Source organism: Centruroides vittatus, unplaced genomic scaffold (genome assembly GCF_030686945.1).
Source record: "Centruroides vittatus isolate TY-2023 unplaced genomic scaffold, ASM3068694v2 contig_273, whole genome shotgun sequence".
NCBI lineage: Eukaryota > Metazoa > Arthropoda > Arachnida > Scorpiones > Buthidae > Centruroides > Centruroides vittatus.
In genome coordinates, this window is record NW_027121739.1 from 1,803,886 (window position 1) to 1,825,629 (window position 21,744).

Here is a 21,744-nt window from a genome sequence, read left to right on the forward strand (position 1 = left end):
TCGAATAATCTGAATCTTCGCTATCGTTACTTTCTGCCCGAGCAACGCCGGGCTCATCTACTAGTAAAGATATAATAGAATCAAAAGAAGCGAATGCCATATCGTTGAAGAAAAAATGAGACGTGTCAAATTCTAACCGAAGAATTCAATAAGTTTCCGGTGGTTAGTAAACGCAAAAAACTTGAAAATTTTGTGAAAAAAATTTGAAGCAGAAAGGGAGAAAAGATGTAGCGTCAAATAAGCGAGCATGGATGAGGAGTATGTGTCGATATTGAATGTCCTATGCCACCAATTACAGAAAAAATTCTCTCTTTAATCCACGAACAATTTACGTCTCTCTCAAATCCTGTTGACAGTCATTCTGATTTTAGTGCTTCTGTTGAAGGTAAATTTGTTTATATCTAATTATACTCGTATTTTTCGAAGTAAGACAAATCTTCCGCCATGTTTGCCGAGATTAGTACACTAATCGCCCGAATTTGGTGGATTAGTTACTAATGCCAAATTATGTCTAATCTTAATCTTAAAATGTTGGAACGCAAAAATCAGGAATCCTGTATTTAAGATGGTCGTTAATCCTGCAATTTGTCTAGTTGTCTGTTGGTGAAATAGGCGGTAAGAATAATCTGTGTTCGGTAGATATTTTGTACAAGAGAGGTGCAAGCAGTGATGATATTCAGCGGGTTCGCACAGGTTCGGCCGAACCCGTTGTTAAAATTTTCAGTTTTCCGAACCTTGTTAACGGAACATTTCTCAGTGGTTTTGTTTTGTTTTGTTTATATATATATATATATATATTAAAATATACGTATTATACTCTGTAATACTACTAAACTAGAGCCTTATACCCCGTTCGCACCGAGCATTTCAATCTAGATTGTGAGCAAAGTCGGGGATTGTCTTGATGCGATCTCTCTCGACCGAAACGAGGTTTAATCGCGATCGATTCAAGAGAGTTCTTGAAACTAGATCCAGTCATAAGAGAGATCCCACAATCTCACGCGCGCGAGATAATACAAGATGGCTGTGGAACACGTGTCGGGCTATGGACAGCGAAATAAAAAGGATATTGTATTTCGAGAGATGATGACATTTGCCTATTATCAGCAGTGAGATTCGAGGTGAAAAAATTTCTCTGCCTAAAACGGGAAAAAAAAAAAGTCGACAGCACTAATATACTATTGTTACCTGGTCTTCGCCCAGGACTCGTTACGTTCCAAATACGCCACTGATTATTAGATATATCGCAAGAAAAGGTATTGTATTTATTTCTAGCCAAAACTTCCATTTCGTTTGTCGGTGATTGTCAGGGAAAAATTTTCTGCTAGCGAACCCTTTGTTAACTATTTCGAATATCACCACTGGGTGCAAGCGCAATTAAAAACTAAAGCTTCAATCTTCAAAAACGACGGCAGGACGGATCAAAAGAGAGTTTTCAAAGCTGTAAACAGATGCCAATGTACGTAATTACGAAAAAATATATCGCACTAAGAAACTGCTCGCTAGGCTAAAATTCAACGGCTTGTTCAATCTGTTCTGAACCGAATTGCGATGACGATAATTTGGCAACCTTGTACTGGTCAAAGAGCGTGGCGCTATAATTCCACGCTGCGGTGGGTCGAAATTTTCTCAATGGAGAACACCACGATTTATTCTGTTAGGAATGGCGTCACCACCTAATTCCATGTCGAAATGTCCATGGTGTGAACCGGCCTTCAAGTAGAGATCGGCCAAACCTATTCATAAGTCTGATCGGAGATCGCGGTTATGTCCAATATTTTCATAATCATTTCTTATCATAGAAAATTTTTACGCAAATTGTTTCAGGATAAATACACGTACTTACTAAAATACTTTGAATTACTTATAGATGTTGAACGCAATTCAATTTATTTGATTGCGCGACAATAATTTTATCAAGTGTTTATCCTATATCATAAAATGACATTTAAGGCTGATACACGGGAGTGGGACAAATACTACTTTCACCAATCATCGAGCTTGTCTGCGACGTTCGTCGCTGCCTTAATTTTGCCGCTCGTGTGCCTCGGCCATTAGCGACAACATAACGTATACGTCATTGACTTACCTACGTTCGAAGCAAGTATAATCGAAACAATGTATGGTCGAAGTGGCTAAAATGCGCATTTACCGTTCTGATGATTCCGCATTCAAACGCGGGTTGAATCCCCTAAAAAATTTGCAAATTTAAATTCAGAACAAACTCTCAAAATTTATTTTTTTACCAATTTAAATTGTTCGATATACTTTACTACGAGAATCTACCATATGTGGATTAAGTGATCGAGCTATGTAAATTTTGGCAATGATGATGATTATTATAAAAGTGCATGAAAACGCAAATATGTTCTGCACCAGATATGGTTTACTGGTGCAGAAAAAAAATGACACTAGGTGCCTCGAATGTGACGAATTTCACTTTTGAAATTTGTGACATTTATGGCACCTAGTGTCTTTGCTACAGAAGCAAAATTCAACTTCGTGAGCATTGATAGCTCTCTGTGGGTAACTTGTTATAACGTGTTAGTTGAATTGATGTTAACCATCTTCACGGTGACAATCGTCAATTTTTCAGCACGATCACCTTGTACGTATTCCGTTTCAATATTGATTAAAGCGTTAAGAATGCAAACGGGTGGCAATTACATCCGCAAACAACAGTAAAATTAATAACAAAAAATAATTAAACCTATTAAACACGTTAGCGTTGTGATTGCGGATAAAATGGATGTCGTTCGTTTTGAAAGTATTTTCAGTAATGATAATTTCAGCAAAATTAGCATGTACGTATTGTTATACGTACAGTACAACGGATACGACCCAAACTATTAGAAATTAAGTGAGACATTTGAGAATTTGTCATGTTCTTTGTTGTTTTCTAACAGTATTAATTTCATATTGCCAAACGATCTGCCGGTCAACGATCAATTTTTATATTAGTAGTACATTTTGAAAGATGATTTGCACATTTTATGCTCTTGGAACAAAAGCATAAATGGTCCACTCGTAATGAGTATAATTACGTATTAGGTATGTGCTTTTTCTTGTAGAACTTAGAGAAAGCACCTGCCAAAGCTAATTTACATAAAAATTTATAACTTAATATGAAATATATTATGGAAAGATGTGCAGGATTAGATTATTACTCGAAGGACATTTTCCTGTTATCCTTATAATATCTTTTTACGTGCGTGAAATCTGTGTTATCATTGTATTTTAGTTTATCTATTTAATTTCATTTTTAATGTCATTTCATGAATTTTTCGGGTATTTTCGTAAAAATTAAAGTCATTGTAATGGATCAGATCAGCGTTTCTCAACCTGGGGGTCGCGAAACAATAATGAAATCATTTTATGAGAAAAAAATCATTTATTATAAACTTATAAACATTTTACTTATAAAAGTACACATGTAAAGAAAAGAAATTAATGTGATGGCTGTATTTGTTTACATTTATAATTACAGTCAAAATTCAATTAGTAATAGTAAGGCTTATTGTTATTCCTTTGGGTGGGGGTCGCGAAATATTAATTTTATTTATATTTACTATTTGGGAGTCGCGGAGCTAAGAAGTTTGAGACTCGCAAGATTAGATTAACATGCATAGAAACTTTGCGTATAATTGGATAATAGATTTCACTTTGCCTATCGTCAATAGGGTCTGTCTGACCCTCAATGGAATCGTGTACAATACCTGTGTTTGAAATAAGAAAACGATGCGACGCAAATTACCTTTGTCCCGTGTTCTAATCGACTTTGAATCTGGATCCTTTTTTTTTTTTAACTCTTTCCGCCCTGTGGGCACTAAGAGGGCCTCTTATAGCAAGCCCATTATGGGTTCGGCCAGGCCCACAATGGGGCGGCCGGGTGGTGAGGGACGGGGACCGACATATCCGGACGGACCACCCCCCGAAAAATTCCTGGGAATTTTTCGACCCGTCCGGATCTGGATCCTTTACTGCAGTACGGACAATCCTTTCTACATGCGGATCATAAGGGAACTTCTTAGGCCTTCGGCGGGTCTCGTACATTTTTTCTTGTGGCGTTGCAGGCATTACGCCTGCCGACTACCAACATACTATATAACCGCCAGTACACGGATACTAAAATAATATATGCTAATAACATGCAAATTACTAATATGTAATTTATTTCTCTCACATCTTTTCACTGATCAAGTGTAGTTTGAATGTTCCTGGAGAATCTAGCTTAATTGAGGTTGCATAATGACATGAAGCAAAAAACAGGAAAATAAAATTACTTTGCCAAGGCCCGGGAGCCTCGCAAAGTAATTTTATTAAGTTGCATACGACTACTACACAGCCACGAAATACTTGTGGAACTGGATAGTTTCAATATGAAGATAGGGAAAAATTATTGCAATTTAGTCACCAAAACAAAACACAGCAGAATAATTAATTTCATTAATTAATGGAAGAAAATTTTAATTAAAAATCGATTAAGTTGAAAACTATTTTGAAATAAAAATCACTAATGTATAAAAGAAGAAAATGCGCAATGCGCAATAATACGACGCTAGATAAGATAATTTTCAAACAGTCATACAACACTGAAAGTTCTCTAATTTTTAAAGAAAATTACATCGAAAGAAACAATTTTATTAGTTGAAAGTAAGTACACATTTATTCATATTATTTAATTATTCAGAAATAAAAACCAACTACGAAATGTAACCACAAGAATGTGATTATACGACGCCATTTTCCAACTAATTAACCACAATTTTCTACTGTTTTTTTTATATTACGTTCAAAGAAGCTGATAAGATTTACTTAATCAGTGATAATAAAAGTGGCAAAGTTCACTAATGACGTAAAAAACAACCTTAAAATGAAATATTAATTAAAATTCTTACTTTTATTCATGGACACGTCTAATTTGAATATCTGCCATAGCAGTTACGTGTTTTGCAGTGGCGTGCCGTCATTGGAAGGTGGAAGCGCCGCTTCCCCTTCCAATGACCTTCCCTTGTATTTTATAAAATATAAATTTTCATATTTTAACCTACTTTGCATTAATTAAAAGTAATATTTTATTATAACTGCATTATGTATCTTTTACAAATTTCTATACTACATGTGAAAAAAAAAACGATAAGATTGCTATTGTATATTCGAATAATTCAGTGGCTGAAGGAACGTCGAAACCGGGTCAGTTTCCAATCAGCCAGATTATATAGGCATTAGCACATGCGGTTTACAGAGCACCAACCTCACCCGGTTTAGCTGGTAGAAGCAACACACGCGTAAAGAGTCCGACTTTATATCCCGGAGCGGTTGTGGGCTGTTAGCCGTCTGCTAGATATTCGGCCACCCTCGCCTGATTATGTGAATCATGAGCAGACTAGATCAACGGTAGGCAACCCCCGGCCCGCGGAACAGCTACGGCTCACGAAAAGTTTCTATCCGGCCCGCGAGATTTTTAATAGATTATTAAATTGGAAAAAATAATTAATTAATAGTTATTTTTCCAATTCTTTGTAATTTTCGAAAACGATAAGAGAAATAAATGTAGTAATTAACTTTTTATTTATTTATTTCATATTTGCAAACTAAAAAAATTTACGAGTCGCAAGAAGGCGTCAATTAACTACTACGGCCCGCGGAAAAAACGTAAAATTTATTCTGGCCCATGTTATAAAAAAGGTTGCCCACCCTAGACTAGATTTATAACTTAACCCAGTGTTTCTCAAACTTTTTTGTCTGGTGGCACACTGAAATTATTAAACAAAATTCACGGCACCCCTTTATTATTATTATTATTATTTATTTTATTTTATTTTTGCTTTTTTACGGTTAGTAAAGATATGAAGGATGAAAAGTCTTTGAAAAAAATAAAAGTTTTTTAAAGTAAGTAAGTTTATTTCCAAACAACACAAAAACATTCAAAACAAAAGTTATTGTTATAAAGGTATCTGGTGATAAAATGAGCTCTCAATTTTTTATGATTTACTAGTGCTAATTGATTCCTTAGCTTTGCTACCAGTAACCACTTCTTGATCATTAGAATCTTCACGTTTTCTTTTTTTTAATGAAAAAATTATTCATGATATTGAACAACATAATTAACTTCAATATTTTATTATAAAATTTAATTACAAGTTAATAATTTATTTTTTCTTGTTGTAAAGAAGAAAAATATTTTTATATGATGCTTTTTCGTTATCTGAACATATAACAATAATAAAAACAATATTGCATTCAATGCATTTATATTGCACTTCTACTCACTGCAGGAACAGAAGAACAGACAACTAGTAACTAGTTCGTTTTTTTTTTCTAGTATTTTACGTATCGCCAATTACCGAGTCACTGAGACAAGTGGCGACGTAACAAGATTACTAGAAAAAAACCAATATTAATTTTTTATAATTGTTTTAATTATTTATTTAATTATTTAAAAATTTCGCGGCACCCTTGTGGCGTACTTGCGGCACCCCCTTTGAGAACCACTGACATAACCCAACCGATAGAAGTTTACTGGCACGTTTTTATGATAGTTCTGTATAGTTGGCAGGAGTTTTAAAAAATCCATTAAAATATTTGATATATTTATTCTGAGTTTATTCCGCTCTCCCGTCTTATATTACTTACGGATTTCAATGTTAAACCGGTGATATTACGATTTAGTATGTCCTATCTGTAAGCGGATGCAGATAAAATGTGTACAATTCTTGTACAATGTTAAAAAATTAACTGTTACTTTGGCATCATCATTTACAACCAAATTTAATGAATGAAACGCACAAGGTACAAAAAAGCTCTAGAATTTATTTTCCTTAAATTTACGATCTAAGTATCCGTTGTCATAAAAATTTGTCTTTCCAATGTTTTCCCAAGACTACAGATATGCAAGTACAAAGTAACTGGTATTGACTTATTTCTACTTAAGAAATAACGAAATAATTAAGAGATTAGGAAATGGGGACATAAATAAAACCCCGTTGAAAGAGCCAGAATTTTACTTAAACAAAAGTTTGACCGAACCAATCACTCGCTCAGTACAGTGGGAAACTGATTTCCGTGTACACCTGGTATTAAAACGAATTAGTTAGAAAACAAATGACTATTAAGTTTAACATAGTTAGATTTTTACAGCTATGGTGAGAAACGTTTAAAATTTACAACAGCCCTGTGGCGTCCTTTGAGATATACTAGTGATGCGACAAAAGAGGCATTTGACATTGACCGGTATCGGCACCTTCGGGATTTGGCACGCACACACTACATACCTACCTGGACCGTCTCTGATTCCATCCATTAGCTACTCGTATCGAGCTATTTGACTAAGTGGATTGTTTTAAAATTTAAAAAGTAAAGAATATTTTATGTTATTTTTATGTACGTTTCTTTACAAAGCTATATTTTAATTATAATTTTTTTTAAAAGTATATTAATACAATTGAACAATATATTGTACCAGGTATGTATATCCATCGCAATTTTATTTCACCGAGTAAGTTTTTATAATTTATCTTTAATTTTAGCCCTTATATCGTGGCTAGCGATTCAGAATGTAATTGTGATATTAAAAATACTTTTAGAGAAGTCTACAGTTTTTACTGGCTTATCGAACAAATGAATACGAATGGACCCTAGACCAGTGATTCTTAACAGGGGGCCGCGGCCCCTGGGGGTCCATAAGAAGTTTGCCGGGGGCCGCCAAATTATGCAAAATTTCCTTCGGAATATAATAAAAAGAAAATTGATGTATAACCGAATATCGTATTGAAAAGTGAAATAAGAAAGATAAAGTTTTCCTATTTAGTTTTTTTTTATTTGTTTTTTATTTCTTCCTACATACAACTTTGTTAGTACAGAAGAAATAAATGCAAATATGCTACTTACACCGCAGTATTTACTTCTTTTATTCCAAAGTAATTCTAAGAAACTATTAATGCTTGGAATTTTAAAAATAATTATGCAAAAATAGTAGGCTTAGTAGTAGGGTTAGAAAATTTAAATATTTTTGCAAAAGTTATGCAAAATCTTTACGACAAGTTGTGGGTGTTTTAGTTTAGTTTTAGCATCGGCTTTGGATCTAATAATAGTGCATTTCTTTCTTATATTGTGTGTTTAGTTTTAATTATTTATAATTAACCCACAAAAATGAGCAAAAAACAGAAAGGAACATTAGAAAATTTTTTTAATGTAAGTAATCACGGACCGGGACCTTCAAAAAGAAAATATACTGAAGAAAATACTAGTGAAAGTTCCGACGATGATACAGTGAAAAACGCAACGGAAAAAAAACCACAAGTCCTAAACTAAAGGTATAAAATTAAGTAACATTAAAATTAGAAAATACGATCGTGATTATATCAAATATGGGTTCGTAAGAATAGAAGTTCAAGGAATTACAAAATCACAAGAAATCTCGTTAAATTATTTTCGAATATTTTTTGTTTTTTCTATGAATTTTTAATTGTTTATTTTATTTTTTGTTAAAAATAAATGAGTTTTTATGTTTAATTGTGAAGTTTGAATGTTATTTAAATAGAAAATGAAATAATAAAGTTATGATTTACATTTATTTTATAAAAAAATAAAGCAATAATAAAAAATCAATTTATTATAGATAAATTATCAAATATAAATTATTATTTAAAAAAATGAGGGTCACAAAAAATTATGAAATATTTGGTGGGCTGCGAGTATAAAATGGTTAAGAACCACTGCCCTAGACCATCACTGACGCGCAATTAACTGATTGCCCCTGGAAGTCGGCTTCTTACAGAAACACAGCTTCCCTATCATCAAATGTCACGGCACGCCACTGGTGTTTTGTAGTAACTTAAGCTACTTTTCGCGAACAGATCCGTATCGGGTGTACTAAAATCAAAATACTTGTTGATAACTGATGTTCCATTATTTGTAGATCTTTAAAAAATTTAATTAACTGATTTATTTTTAATTATATAGATCCAAAATGAAGAGACATCGCGATATTGTAGCCGTTATTCGTTCCAGTATTAATGGTGACAGCGCGACTACTCTTTGCTGTTTGAAGATTTCTTCCAAATGCATCGTAGCTGTGATAATATCGGGTTTCGTCTTGTTACTAATTTCCACTTTTCTCATCATTTTCGCCACTCAAGGAGAATCGTATCTACCCTCTAAACACGCCATGATTATAATTTTGGACAGTAGTTATGGTATAGCTGCAATAGGTTGCGTAATTTGCTTATCGGCCTGTTGTTTGTATATCGCAGCTATTAATATGGGAAGAGAAGATCGGGATGAAGAAACGTTTATCGAGACAGAAAATGATACTCCATGTCAATCGACTGCTATTAATGTATGATTCATAGAATATTTGATAACGATCTTTGAAACTAAAATGACGGCTTGACTTATAATCGATTTTTAAAATGTAGTTTCAACTATATTATTATTATTAGGTGTAAATAAACGTTATTTGATTTTAGAAATAAGTAAATTAGAATCCAAATTAACTAAATAACAGAGAAGCCTTAAATGCCCGAACAATAATTCACGTCAAAACCCTCAAACAATGTTGCCACCCATGTTAATCAGAACCGGCAACATTGCAAGCCAAGTCAGAACTGGCTTCGTTGCCAGTTGTATAAAACTTTATAAAACCGTGCCTAACGAGATTTGTATACAGTACAAAAAATTTAATTGGTGCTAACAAGTTATTTAAAATTATATTACATGAAATTTTATATAAAATATGCAATTGTTGAATAAAAACGTTCTTTTTTCAAATTCAAAGTTCGAATGTTAAGTATCAGAATGGAATTTAAAAATCAAAATATACGAATTAAATATTTATATATAACTTACCTTTTGCTGTACAATTTTATAACTGTGTTCAATTGCGTGCCATCAGATAATAATCAAGTTGATAAGAACTTTAAAGTTCCGAATTTGAAGAGGTATGAACCATTCCGGTTAATTAAACACGTCGCTAACAAGAGTTCTTATTTTTCAGCCAAGTCTCGCAAGAAAATGGATTTTCAATTTTCGGCTTTTAATAGACATTTTCACGTTATCGCCCATCGGGTTTCGAGTACCACAATTTCTCCAGACGCAATAATGCACATTCGTCATACTCAAAACGACACCACAGAAGTCAACATGGCGAAGTTGGGCATCGAACTGTACAGTGGCTGGCTTGTGGGATATCCTAAATCTTCGGTAATTGGTTTCTTCAATCTAGAGATATTTCAGGGCATCATTTTTACTGAAGAGGAGGTATATTCGGTGGAGCCCTCATCAAATTACTTGCAAAATGCCACAGACTTCGATGCCATCGTATACAGGAGCAGTGACGCATCATCGCCCGTTTGTAGTAATGACACTTGTACAATTTGCGCTAATTTAGAAGCCTTGAATAATCTTAAATCGAAACAAAATCGAACAATACACGATGCCACGAACTCTAACGATAGAAGAATATGCAGTGTAGAATTGATCGGGGATTATTCCCTGTACAATTATAATAATCATAATGAGCAGGTTGTAATTAAAGAAATGCTGCAAACAATAATATTTGCAGATGTATTCTTTTCGAGGATAGATTTCAATCGAGATGGCGTTGCAGATAACATAGGCCTAAAATTAGAGAAATTAACACTATTTAAGAATGAAAACGATGCATCGAATCCATTTAGGGATGTCAAAGAGGGGAATTTTGACATGTACGATTTATTGAAGAAAACAGAGACATACAGTAACAACTATTGCTTGGTGCACTTTCTATTGTTTAAATCTTTTCGAGATAGGAAGAGCGTGATAGCATCTTTTGGAGGACACGAAGATGAAGGAATTTGCATGAATTCTCGAGTAATTGGCCGTTCGAAAAATGTCGTGATTACGACTAGAAAATTCGGTTATTATGCTGCGTTCGTTAACAGAATTAACGTTCTCTTTTCTACATGGTGTGGCCCACTTATTTGGTGCACCCCACGATGATCAAGATGCAAAAACTTACTCAAAAACTCGTAAAACGTATCGGTATCTGATGAATCCATACATGGATTCTTTCGGAGAAGGTAGAACAATTCTTTCAAGCTCTAGTATAGATTCAATATCTGGCCTGATTCATAAGAGAGGTATGTAAATTTCAATTTATACCAATATAAATTCCGTAAATAGAATTAAATTTATAAATATTAATACTAATTGATTCTAGGAAATTGGTGCTTGAAACAAGATTCCGGTCCTATATGTGGAAACACCATTACAGAAGAAGGCGAAGAATGCGATTGTGGTACAAATGCCACGTGTAACGCCATCGATCCCAATTGTACTCCTTCCGATGATACTGGAGAAGACAGACCATGCACCATTCGCAGGAGCAAGAATAGATTATGCAGCGCCAGAGAATCCGTCTGCTGTACCGAAAACGGTTTGTACGTTAGTAAGAAAGAAAACAAACTGTGCACCAGCAATTATAACGAATGCGTTCTACCAGAATTCTGCAATGGACTCTCGGAGGAGTGTCCTCATTTCGACTTGCCTCGCCATAGATCCTTATGTGCTGGAAATTCGCGTTTATGTCATCATGGAATTTGCAATGGAAGCATATGTTGGAGATATAATTTACTGGTAAACAATTCTTTAAAAATTAGTTATGGTAATTAAAAAATTAAATGAAAATTTTAATAAATACTTAGGAATGTGAATGCCAAGAAGAGAGATTTGCATGTCACGTTTGCTGTTTCCATAACGAAGTTTGCGACGCATTATATTTTCATGCAAAATCCTTCGAAGTACCTATGTATATCAAGAAATTTGGAGAATATTGCATGCAAGATACAGGATACTGCAATCAGTAAGTTAACTGTTCTTCATAAACTTTGCACATTTTCATACTGAATGTAACATTTAACCAAAATTAAACAAATATCAAGACTGTTTATAATAGAATATCAAGTAGCATCAGGAAACCGGATTCAAATCCCATCCGGACAGTAATTTAACACGAGTAGTTTGCGAATTGATGTACAGTACGAGTATTTTTCATTGATGTTAGTCACCGTTTTAAATCAGGCCCTCCCGTAATTCGAAGAATTAACACCTTATATACGTTTTGAACGCATACAAGACCTCAATTTTGTTCGTGTGTACAAGTATATACAAGGTGTCCAATATAATCATGGTATCGATACCACACACAACTAAATGAGACATTCAGTCTGTTTCTCCTTGATCTCTCTTTGAAAAAAGTGAAAACTTGTCTTCCATCTTTACAGAGACGGAATCTGCATCAAATTTACATATAATTTATTCGAAGCATCCTCTCAGCACTTTTTGACAACGTACTTTATAATACTCGCCATCTTGATCGTATTTTGTATGCTGTTGAAGATATCTTTCTATGTGACAGAAGTAACGATGAGACGTGCCATTAGGAACTTCTTGTCCATGGAACTGGGGAAAACCGAAGACTCAGAACTTCGTTTGAACATGTTGTTTCCTACAGTTCCTTCGTACATCATCCAGATGATGATGATGAAATTAGGAAATGAAGATTTGGCGGTGACTTCTTTAATAGCCAGTGGCATTCCCATGAGAATCGAATTTAACAAACCAATATTTATTCCAACTGTTAAAAATTATCATTTGATTGATAGTGCAGGCGATTCTCCCTGCGACAATATCGAATACAAACGATTGAATAAAGCGCTCTCTCTTCTATTGATAGAAGAAATACCTTTTTAGAATTAAAATGCTATTTTGAAATTTTTAATTAGAACTTTGTCGATAACACAATCCTTCTATCTCCTCTGTCCACATTGATGTATTAAATACAATTATCTATTCGTAGGACTTTCTTGGTACTCTTCCATCTGAATTCGTTCCTTACGTCTAAACTGCTTCAAGATTCATTAAATTCTTCACATGTATTTACGGAATTCGTGATTAACAAAATTTAAAAAAGAAACAAAAAATATTCCAATTATAATTTAATTTCTATAATTTTTGCCACTATTTTACACCTCAAAAATTGTGCTTTCAGAGCTACGTGTTAGCACATCACTGTAGGAAATCCATGTTTCAATCCTGTCCAAGTTGCATAATTTTTCATGGACAGTATAAGTCACGACTGCCAATAATTAGCCAGCCTCGTAAGCTACATTACACTGATGTCTTGTTTTAATATTAAAATACAGGCAACAATGCCTAATAATGTTGTGTAATATAAACATATTAATGTAAAATAGTTTTAATTACAGAATGTAAACTTTATTACATGCAAAAGGAAGTTTCGTGTAAATATATCAAATTGCTCATTAAAATCAACTACATTTATAGTGTACTTCTGATAAACTTCTCAATCTGTGGGCAGCCTAAATATAAAATGGAGTATATATCAAAGAATCGTTAATCATAAGTTAAAATGCAATGTGAGATCTACCTGTTCGGGTGTTAAATCTCTTTGAGACTGACACAGCATCTCGTACGCAACAGTAAATTTCTTTACATTAGCGGAACGAAGTAGGGGAGGAAAGTAATGAGCGTGTAACTGCCAATAATTGGCACGCGTATGATCATTACCAGTAGGCGCACCTGCAATGTGAGTACCGAAAACTTGAGCATCCGATCGACAGAGTAAAGATAAATGCTATAACGGAGAAACTCACCATGCCATCCCATGGAATACGGAAATGACGTCTTAAACAGATTATCATATTTGGTCAAATGTCGCTTCATAATTTCTGCAAGAGCTAAAAGAAAAAAACATTCAGTGCTTTTTGGGGCGAATTTTACGCGCGTGATATTAAACTTACAATATTTTTCTTCCTTGTTCAGATCAGCCAATCTTGTTACGTGTCTCTTTGGTAAAAGAAGCGTTTCGTAAGGCCAAACTGCCCAAAATGGCACCAATACCACCCAATGTTTATTCTCCAGAATGATTCTTTCCTGTAGTTAAATTGTTTAATAATAATAATAATAAATTAATTTCGAACAATATTCGCGTTTTGCATTCACTTTACGCTTTGATTCTTCGTGAAGATATTCCAGAAGCATCGGCGTGCCATGTTTTATGTAAAAATTCTTCTGTATTTTGTCTTCTTTTGAAGGTGTGTTGGGAAGAAAAGAACTTGCCCATATCTACGCAATTCATTTAATTTTTTCATGGATAAATTAAATTTATATTTATATATAGTATATCAAGTTATTACAAAAACTTTTCCTTTACAGTTACCTGACAGTGTGGATGAGGATTGGAGCAACCTTGTATTTCTCCTTTGTTCTCAAATATCTGTAATTAGTATATCTTAAAAAACGTAATTTTAAGTTTAAATTAGTAAACTGTAAACACAGATGTACTCTTACCTGTACCCATTTGTATTGTCTCCCCAATTCTACACTCTGTTGTACCCAATCCTCAATTACTTCGGATATCTCGTCTACCGTCATCAATGGCAGAGTCACGTCAGAACGAGGATGGAAACACATGACTTTGCACTTTCCTCTCGCAGACTCAATTCGAAATAACGGATGCTCATTCTCTTCTGGAATACAGAATGAGTTTATAGTTTGATTTTAATAACAATGCGAACAGTTTTACTTAAAAAATCCACTTACGAGGATCAGGAACATCTTCCACTAGTGCAGGATAATCGTTGTCGAAGAGAAATGTACTCGTATAATCGGGATTACTCTGAGGTCATAAAAAACACGAATTAATATAGGTCTGTAATGCAAGCAAGGAAAGAAAACGACGTGTTTCTCACAATTTCGTGCTCTGTTTCAATATAATTGACATCATAAAGATATAATTATAAACGAGTGATTTTCTTACTAATATTAGTAAACAACACATTCCACGTATTGTATTCTTTATACAGTGGGTGATCGGTTAACGAACATAATCCGTTCCAAGACTTTGTTCGCTATCCGAATTGTTCGATAACCGATTATCGATTTACCATAGGGTTTTATGGGAATTTGATTAATTCGTTCTGGAGACCCCAAAAATAAAAAATATATACTTTCTTATTACGTTTATTTATATGTAATAATAAAAATACATATATACACAGGCTTGCATTTTTATTAATCATGTTTTTTCCGTTTGTAGGAGTTAAAGAATCTGTCTAATGTCGATTTTTTCTTCTTCAGGATTTTTCGGAAGTAATTAATAGTATTGTACGGTTTGGATGCCATTCTAAGAACGTCGTTCTGACATCCTCCCACTTCTTCAAAAGATGTTTAAGAGCAGATATCGACATTCATCCTCTTTTTAAGAAGAAAAAATATCTCACCGAGTTTCTTGTTCTTCTTCATTCAAGAGTTCTTGGCGTTCTTCTGTCGTCAGGTCTGTTTCAGGTCCATTATGAGCACTTCAATGTTCTTTATTTCTCAGATGTGATTTTTGTTACTCCTTAAGCTGCTTGAGTATTCTTCATTATACTGTATCTTTCTTAGATAAGATTGAATTGCAGCCTACTGTAGACCTGTTCAAACCATACTGCCCAGCAACATCAGGCATCTTCTGTCCACTCTCTATCTTGGCTACTATACTCTCACCTTTCGAAAATAAAATCCGACGCCAATCTTAACGAGTGCCCGCCCAACAGTCTCGCAAATACTATAAAAGAATTGTTTCTGTCAGAGAAACAAAAGGCTGGAATTACAAGGGAAAGTTCAAAGTTCGGGGAAATATTATCCGATCAGTATATATCGGGTTGAGCGTCGATGTCGACGTCTCCCGCGCTCCGAAAAGTTTCGAATTGTTTCCTGAACACAAGGGAAGACCAATCGGTATTCATTATTTTACGTCGCTTCTTCTTGTGTTTGTTCTGTGAGGTGTTCGTTGTTTGAACATAAAAATCTTTTGCAAAAGTGTTCATTAACTAATCACCCACTATATTTTTAATGAATCTGCGATGATTCTTTTACGTTGATTCTTTTAAAGAATTCTTCTCTCTAAGGCAAGTTTAAGTTTTTTTCACAATGGCTTAAATCACTTCAAAAGAAACAAAATATTAAACTTACAAAAGAAAATCTTTATTTAGATCAGTGTTTTTTAAAACACTGATCACTGAGAATGCCTATCGTGTCTTGGCAGTTTATAAGTTCAAGTTGTGCCACTTAAAATCAGAGAAAAATTAAAATAAATTGTCTGCTTCTCTTTCAGAAGTAGCAATCAATGAATGTGAAATACTTTAAAGCTGTGTATACTGTGTGAAGTGTGTGTATAAAGTGTGAATACTATATACCAGTGTTTCCCAAACTTTTGACATCTGTGTACCCTTTGTATAATTTTCTTAATGCTGAGTACCCCTCGTCAAAAAAATTGCATATACTTTAAATCAAAAACCAAAGATAACGAGGATATTCCATTTCTATATGCTGCTGCAATTAAAAATCGAAAAAGCCAAAATAGAAGACTATATGGAAAATATTGTTCCTAGATATAGCGATATGGACTTTAGGTCTCATTTTCGTCTTTCTAGAAGAACTGTCAAAGTAAGTCTTTGCTAAGAATTGTTAGTTGTAGTAACTAGCTACAGAAAAATTGGTTTATTCGGCATTTTTAGCTTTTTATTAATACTAAAGCACATAACGAACCTTTCCTGTTAGAAAAATCGCACAAAAGCTAAAAATACGCACGCGCACATTGTAACAATTCAATGTGTAGATACTTTTTTTTTTTCTTTGTGGTTTAAGGCCCTTTACCACTCAAAAGAGAGCATAAAAAGGCCCCTAATGTGTAGACACTGGAGCTTTTTGTGTGACACTGTTGTCTTGGCCATAGGGTGGAGGAATACACAGAATCACAGCACTCGGCGAAACCGCTAAGAAGTAACGAAGTTTTTTTATTATTTTTCTATGTTTGTAATCGAAAAAATGTAAACTGCTTGTTGACCAGGAACAGCCGAAGCACGGTGCAGCGTGTACCCCCACTAAACTCTTCCCGTACCCCTCGGGGTACGCGCACCACACTTTGGGAAACACTGCTATATACTATAGTACTATTGTTCTGTCAGAAAAACAAAAGGCTGGAATTACAAGGGAAAGTTCAAAGTTCGGGGAAATATTATCCGATCAGTATATATCGGGTTGAGCGTCGATGTCGACGTCTCCCGCGCTCCGAAAAGTTTCGAATTGTTTCCTGAACACAAGGGAAGACCAATCGGTATTCATTATTTTACGTCGCTTCTTCTTGTGTTTGTTCTGTGAGGTGTTCGTTATCCGAACATGTGTCCATTGTCCGATCATAAAAATCTTCCGCGAAAGTGTTCATCATCCGATTTGTTCGTTAACCGATCACCTACTGTCAGCGCCGGATTAAGCCTCTAGCGGGCCCTAGACAAAATTTAAATTGGGGCCCCATTTAAATAAGTTGCTCCTAAACAAATCTTATATAATGTGACATTAGCGTAGCTAGCATAAGTGACACCCGGTGCGGATATCGTAGTGTCACCCCAAGTCACACCATAGTGTCACCCTTTTTAACTCTTTTATAAAACACTATTGAATTGTAATATCTTCGCACTCGAGCAACTTGAACGCTACATCGAATATGCGATGTCGTGACGTATAAGTTTAGATTTAGAAAATAAATCATAACCATACGTCAGTACTACCACGAGAGGCGGCCCTAGGAATATTTCTAGATGGTGCGAGAGATCTCGTGGCGCACATTACTTCTGACGCACGGGTGGCTGTTGGCCTTTTTTTTTTACACATAATGGCTAGTCGAGCGGAGCTTAGTAGGAATTGTTAAATACAGCCTTTTCTGTCTTATCTAATTTCTTAAATAATTTTTAACTCGTTTTGAAACAGAGAAATATTCTGCACTGAAGCCGGGCCCCTCCAAATTACGGGCCCTAGACATTTGTCTACTTTGCCTATTCGATAATCCGGCCCTGCCTACTGTACTTCGCGTAAACTTCAGTTGATCAATGTCCATATTTTCTCACGCACCGCGACCGCTGTCTTAGTGTGTACTGAGCGGAGTTTAAAACGCCCCGTAACACGCGCTGAAAGAAAACGAAGGCAAAAAGTCATCTAAATTTTTGTCATCCCTTCTCCAAACTTACCTTGCCATTTTCTCTAGTGGCACCCGGGCAAAGAGGATTATTAGCATCGAAAGATGGAATGTACCTTTCCACGGAATCCTCTACCTGCCCTTTCCAAGGTCGTTTGATGCGATGAGGAGAAACTAACATCCATTCTTCCAACAGAGGATTAAATCTCACGTGTTGGTGCTCTAGACGAATTTCAAAATCTTAATGTTCGATAAACATACGAAACGATTATTCCTTCCTTACCTGAAGGAATAAAATCCATTTGTCTGTTTTTTTAAATTAAACACTTGTAGTCACAATTCTATGCAATTATTGACATACAACTAGCATATAACGGAATTATACGCTTGTTATATGAGTATTATCGACAGTTATCGTTTGCATCACCAGATAGCGCATTAAGGAATAATTTTAATCGTTTAGAGGAAAATCCTCCGTTTAAAACTTTTCATCCCCTAATATAACAATTATTAAATATTTTTATTTTCTTCGAATTTATTTATATACATATATAAATAAAAGATTAAAAATAGTTTTCTGGGTTAAAAACACTAGAAATTTCATCTAACACAAATTTATCATCATCAGAAATTCTAATCTTTAACGAGCAATTATTTATTGTGATGCCGGGCTGCAATTTTTAATCAATGTAATTAAAAATTTATGCTCTCCACCTCAGATTAGTAGTGTCTTGCTCTTGTACTGTACATCATACTTTTCTTGTTAATAACAGAGGCATGCTGTCATCTAACTCCTTTCGGGAACTTTTGAAGTAACGTGACTTCCGGTTTAGACCGCAAGTTCGAATATAGTTAATCTGGACTTCCTGCCATAAGTTTTCCACATCTGGTCTCGACTTTAATCTACCTAACTCCTTTCTTGAGATTAAGGAAGGACAGACAGTCGGAATTTATAGGCCTGCAACTTTTTCAAATTGCAGCCAAATAATTTTTCTATAAGCGCAATATTTAAGAGAACATACTTCCCACGTAGTTTATACAATCTGTTGCCAAAATTTAAACACTTTATCATCACAAAATGAATTACTCTAGCATTTTTACAAGATTTTTTAATTTATTTAAATAAGGTTCGTGTGAAATCTTTCGGATGTTAAGGTTAGCAACTTCGATCACATGAAGAGCCATCACGAACTGTCTAACAAGAATCACATTTCAAACATTAATGGTAGATCGGTATTAATTAGTAGTCGTTCACCATACTCTCTCCCGGGAGGAGGTCAACCACTATTAACTTTCTCTTCCACAACAGTTCCTTCTTCCTATCGGACCAGCGGTAGGATGGCATTCGAATAGTAAAGTTACGTAATACGATGTGGCCAGCCATTACAAAATATGATTTAAGTGGTTTCCCAGGGTGCCGAGTTTAAATATTTCGTCCTTTTTTGTGAAATTTGATTGGCTGACAGATTACCGTTTGATATTCGGATGTAAATGGTAGAGTTTCTTAGAGTAAATATTGGAAAACATTATATCTGAAAAATTTAAGATATATTTTCAATTCCTGTCTACTTGACCATCCGATGGTAGGCTAAAATGACCAAAATCTTTATACGGTTTTCGTTTTAATGTTAGTTATATTATAGTACAGGGTGATTCAAAAGTCACAGACATTTTTAAAAATTAATAACTCTCATCAAACTATTTACAGTAAGATGATGCGGTTTATTGTGAAAACCGCATCATCTTACATCCTACCCCGCTTGATAGGATTACATAATTTCTGTAGTTGTTACTAGAGCTGACACTAAGAACATTTTTATTTATTTTAAGAAATTACAAATGCTTTCAATTTCCTACAGCGCCATCTGTAGCAAGAAATGTAACTATTTTGGTACTAAAATTTTTATTACACCTAAAAAAATCCCGCTATTTTCTAAGCATTTCTGTGAAAACCGCATCTTCTTACTGTAAATAGTTTGAGTTATTCATTTTTTAAAATTTCTGTGACTTTTATCACCCTGTATTTAATTTATATAACAACATAATTTATCACACAGAGTTACCAATATAACACATTTTAAAAATTCTTTATTCCTCTACTGTACAGAATTTAAAGGATTTTTAAAAAGGTTAGAAGTACAAAATAATGTAAATCTTTGTTGTTGTTATTTTTTGCCCGAGCAACGCCGGGCTCATCTGCTAGTTAAATTGCAAAAGAAATTAAACTAAACAATAACTTCTTACTTAACAAATATCAGTATATAACTTGAATAAAACTCAAAAACAAGATTATTACGAACAAACAGTATTATGTCATTGGAAATATTGTATATTCTTAATATCACTAACCTTTGATTAATTTTAATTTGCTTGCAGACAACGTAGAGACGATAAAATTTATCCACAAAGCTTTCTTCCCAATCTCGCAAACACGTTGCTTGGATCAGCCGGATGGCCGAACGGTCAAGGCGGCAGTTTACCGTTCTGGGTGATCCGGGATCGAATAATCATCAGGAATTTTTCGGGGAGTGGTACCAGTCTACCCGGCCGACCCATTGTGGGTCTGGCCAAATCCATAATGGGCTTGCAAAAAGAGGATCTCTTAGTGCCCACAGGGCGGAGTTAAAAAAAAAAGTTGCTTGGAATAATAATGGCGGCTTAAGGTTACGTGATAAACTGCCAATAGAAAAGCGTTCCTTATATGGCCTCTCTATATTATAGCGCCACTTAGTGTAGCGTTTTCTTCCTTCCACGTAATGTATTCTCGGCATTTAAAATATTAAATGGATGATTTGTTTTTAATTCAAGTACATCTCGTTCGGGTGAGACTACACAAACGACGTTGAGAAGATTAAAAAATGTACATTAAAATTCTCAAATGATAGCCAACTTGCTTATGAAGTTGAATTAACGACCATTTCATTTATTATTTTTTTACTCATCTGGACACATTTTGAGTGAAACAATGCGTCATTGTATTATCTAATTTTAATACAGTTGCATCTCTTTCGGAATTTCGAGTGTTTGCTGAATGTTAAGTAATTATAGATAAGAATTAACAGGAGTCATTCAACAATTTACTTTACACATTTCGTTCTTTTAAAATTAGAGAAAAGTTGCCTGTAATTTTAAAATTGTTAAAGATTTGTACATTTGTGTGTGTAAAACATTTTCGTAGCGAGTAGTGTAAGACACTGTGAGGCACGTACGGTTCATTCACGGAATGTAGAGCATAAAACAAATATATTATTGTCTGCATTTTATTTCATTATTTGTAGCTTATTTAGAAATAAAAACACGGAAAGAAACACGAAACATGTATCTTTGTTCTTTTATTTCAAAAGATAAGAGCATGCCTCAATGAACAGGAGGAACAAAGGAAATATTTAATCGAAATGAAACCAAAACCACTTCTCTCTCAACAATAGCGATTACAATAAAAAAAAGGGGTCATTATCCACTAGCAATTATTCTATTAATTTTCCCAACCTGTTCTTCCTTCCGTCTGAGTATGAGCCAGTTACATGATAATTTAAAATAAATATATCATTCACAATTGTATGAATTACCATTTCACAGATGGGGAGAAATGTCACTAAATTATTTATTTCTTGCTGAAATCATCAACAAAATTTATTTTTAAGTAATTGACAAAATACTTTTTGATTGCACAGTCTGAAATTACTAATGGTGTATGTTGTAAATGCTGTGTTCTAAACAGCTGAGCA

The 21,744-nt window shown here is 34.4% G+C and overlaps 2 protein-coding genes across 2 annotated transcripts; one reads left to right on the top strand and one right to left on the bottom strand.

Annotated features, from left to right (window-relative positions):
• Nucleotides 1–9,769: 9,769 nt before the first annotated feature.
• On the top strand, nucleotides 9,770–12,738 carry LOC136971868 (disintegrin and metalloproteinase domain-containing protein 10-like). Its single transcript, XM_067266382.1, has 4 exons — nucleotides 9,770–11,120; nucleotides 11,201–11,616; nucleotides 11,685–11,842; nucleotides 12,264–12,738. The coding sequence occupies exons 1-4, from the start codon at nucleotides 10,904–10,906 to the stop codon at nucleotides 12,730–12,732; spliced, it is 1,260 nt and encodes a 419-aa protein (XP_067122483.1). The 5' UTR covers nucleotides 9,770–10,903; the 3' UTR covers nucleotides 12,733–12,738.
• Nucleotides 12,739–13,250: 512 nt separating this feature from the next.
• On the bottom strand, nucleotides 13,251–18,339 carry LOC136971884 (galactose-1-phosphate uridylyltransferase-like). The gene is made up of 10 exons (XM_067266413.1): nucleotides 18,300–18,339; nucleotides 18,069–18,238; nucleotides 14,605–14,680; nucleotides 14,353–14,531; nucleotides 14,222–14,278; nucleotides 14,005–14,127; nucleotides 13,803–13,935; nucleotides 13,656–13,739; nucleotides 13,430–13,581; nucleotides 13,251–13,361 (listed from the first exon to the last, which is right to left on the bottom strand). The coding sequence occupies exons 1-10, from the start codon at nucleotides 18,316–18,318 to the stop codon at nucleotides 13,311–13,313; spliced, it is 1,044 nt and encodes a 347-aa protein (XP_067122514.1). The 5' UTR covers nucleotides 18,319–18,339; the 3' UTR covers nucleotides 13,251–13,310.
• Nucleotides 18,340–21,744: the final 3,405 nt, after the last annotated feature.

Coding starts and splice junctions, on each gene's coding strand:
- LOC136971868 (XM_067266382.1), top strand. CDS start 10,904: ATGCTGCGTTCGTTAACAGAATTAACGTTCTCTTTTCTACATGGTGTG. Junction 11,617..11,684: donor GTTGGAGATATAATTTACTG/GTAAACAATTCT, acceptor ATAAATACTTAG/GAATGTGAATGCCAAGAAGA. Junction 11,843..12,263: donor GATACAGGATACTGCAATCA/GTAAGTTAACTG, acceptor CCATCTTTACAG/AGACGGAATCTGCATCAAAT.
- LOC136971884 (XM_067266413.1), bottom strand. Junction 13,936..14,004: donor ACGAAGAATCAAAGCGTAAA/GTGAATGCAAAA, acceptor ATTTAACTACAG/GAAAGAATCATTCTGGAGAA. Junction 13,582..13,655: donor GTATTCCATGGGATGGCATG/GTGAGTTTCTCC, acceptor CTCACATTGCAG/GTGCGCCTACTGGTAATGAT.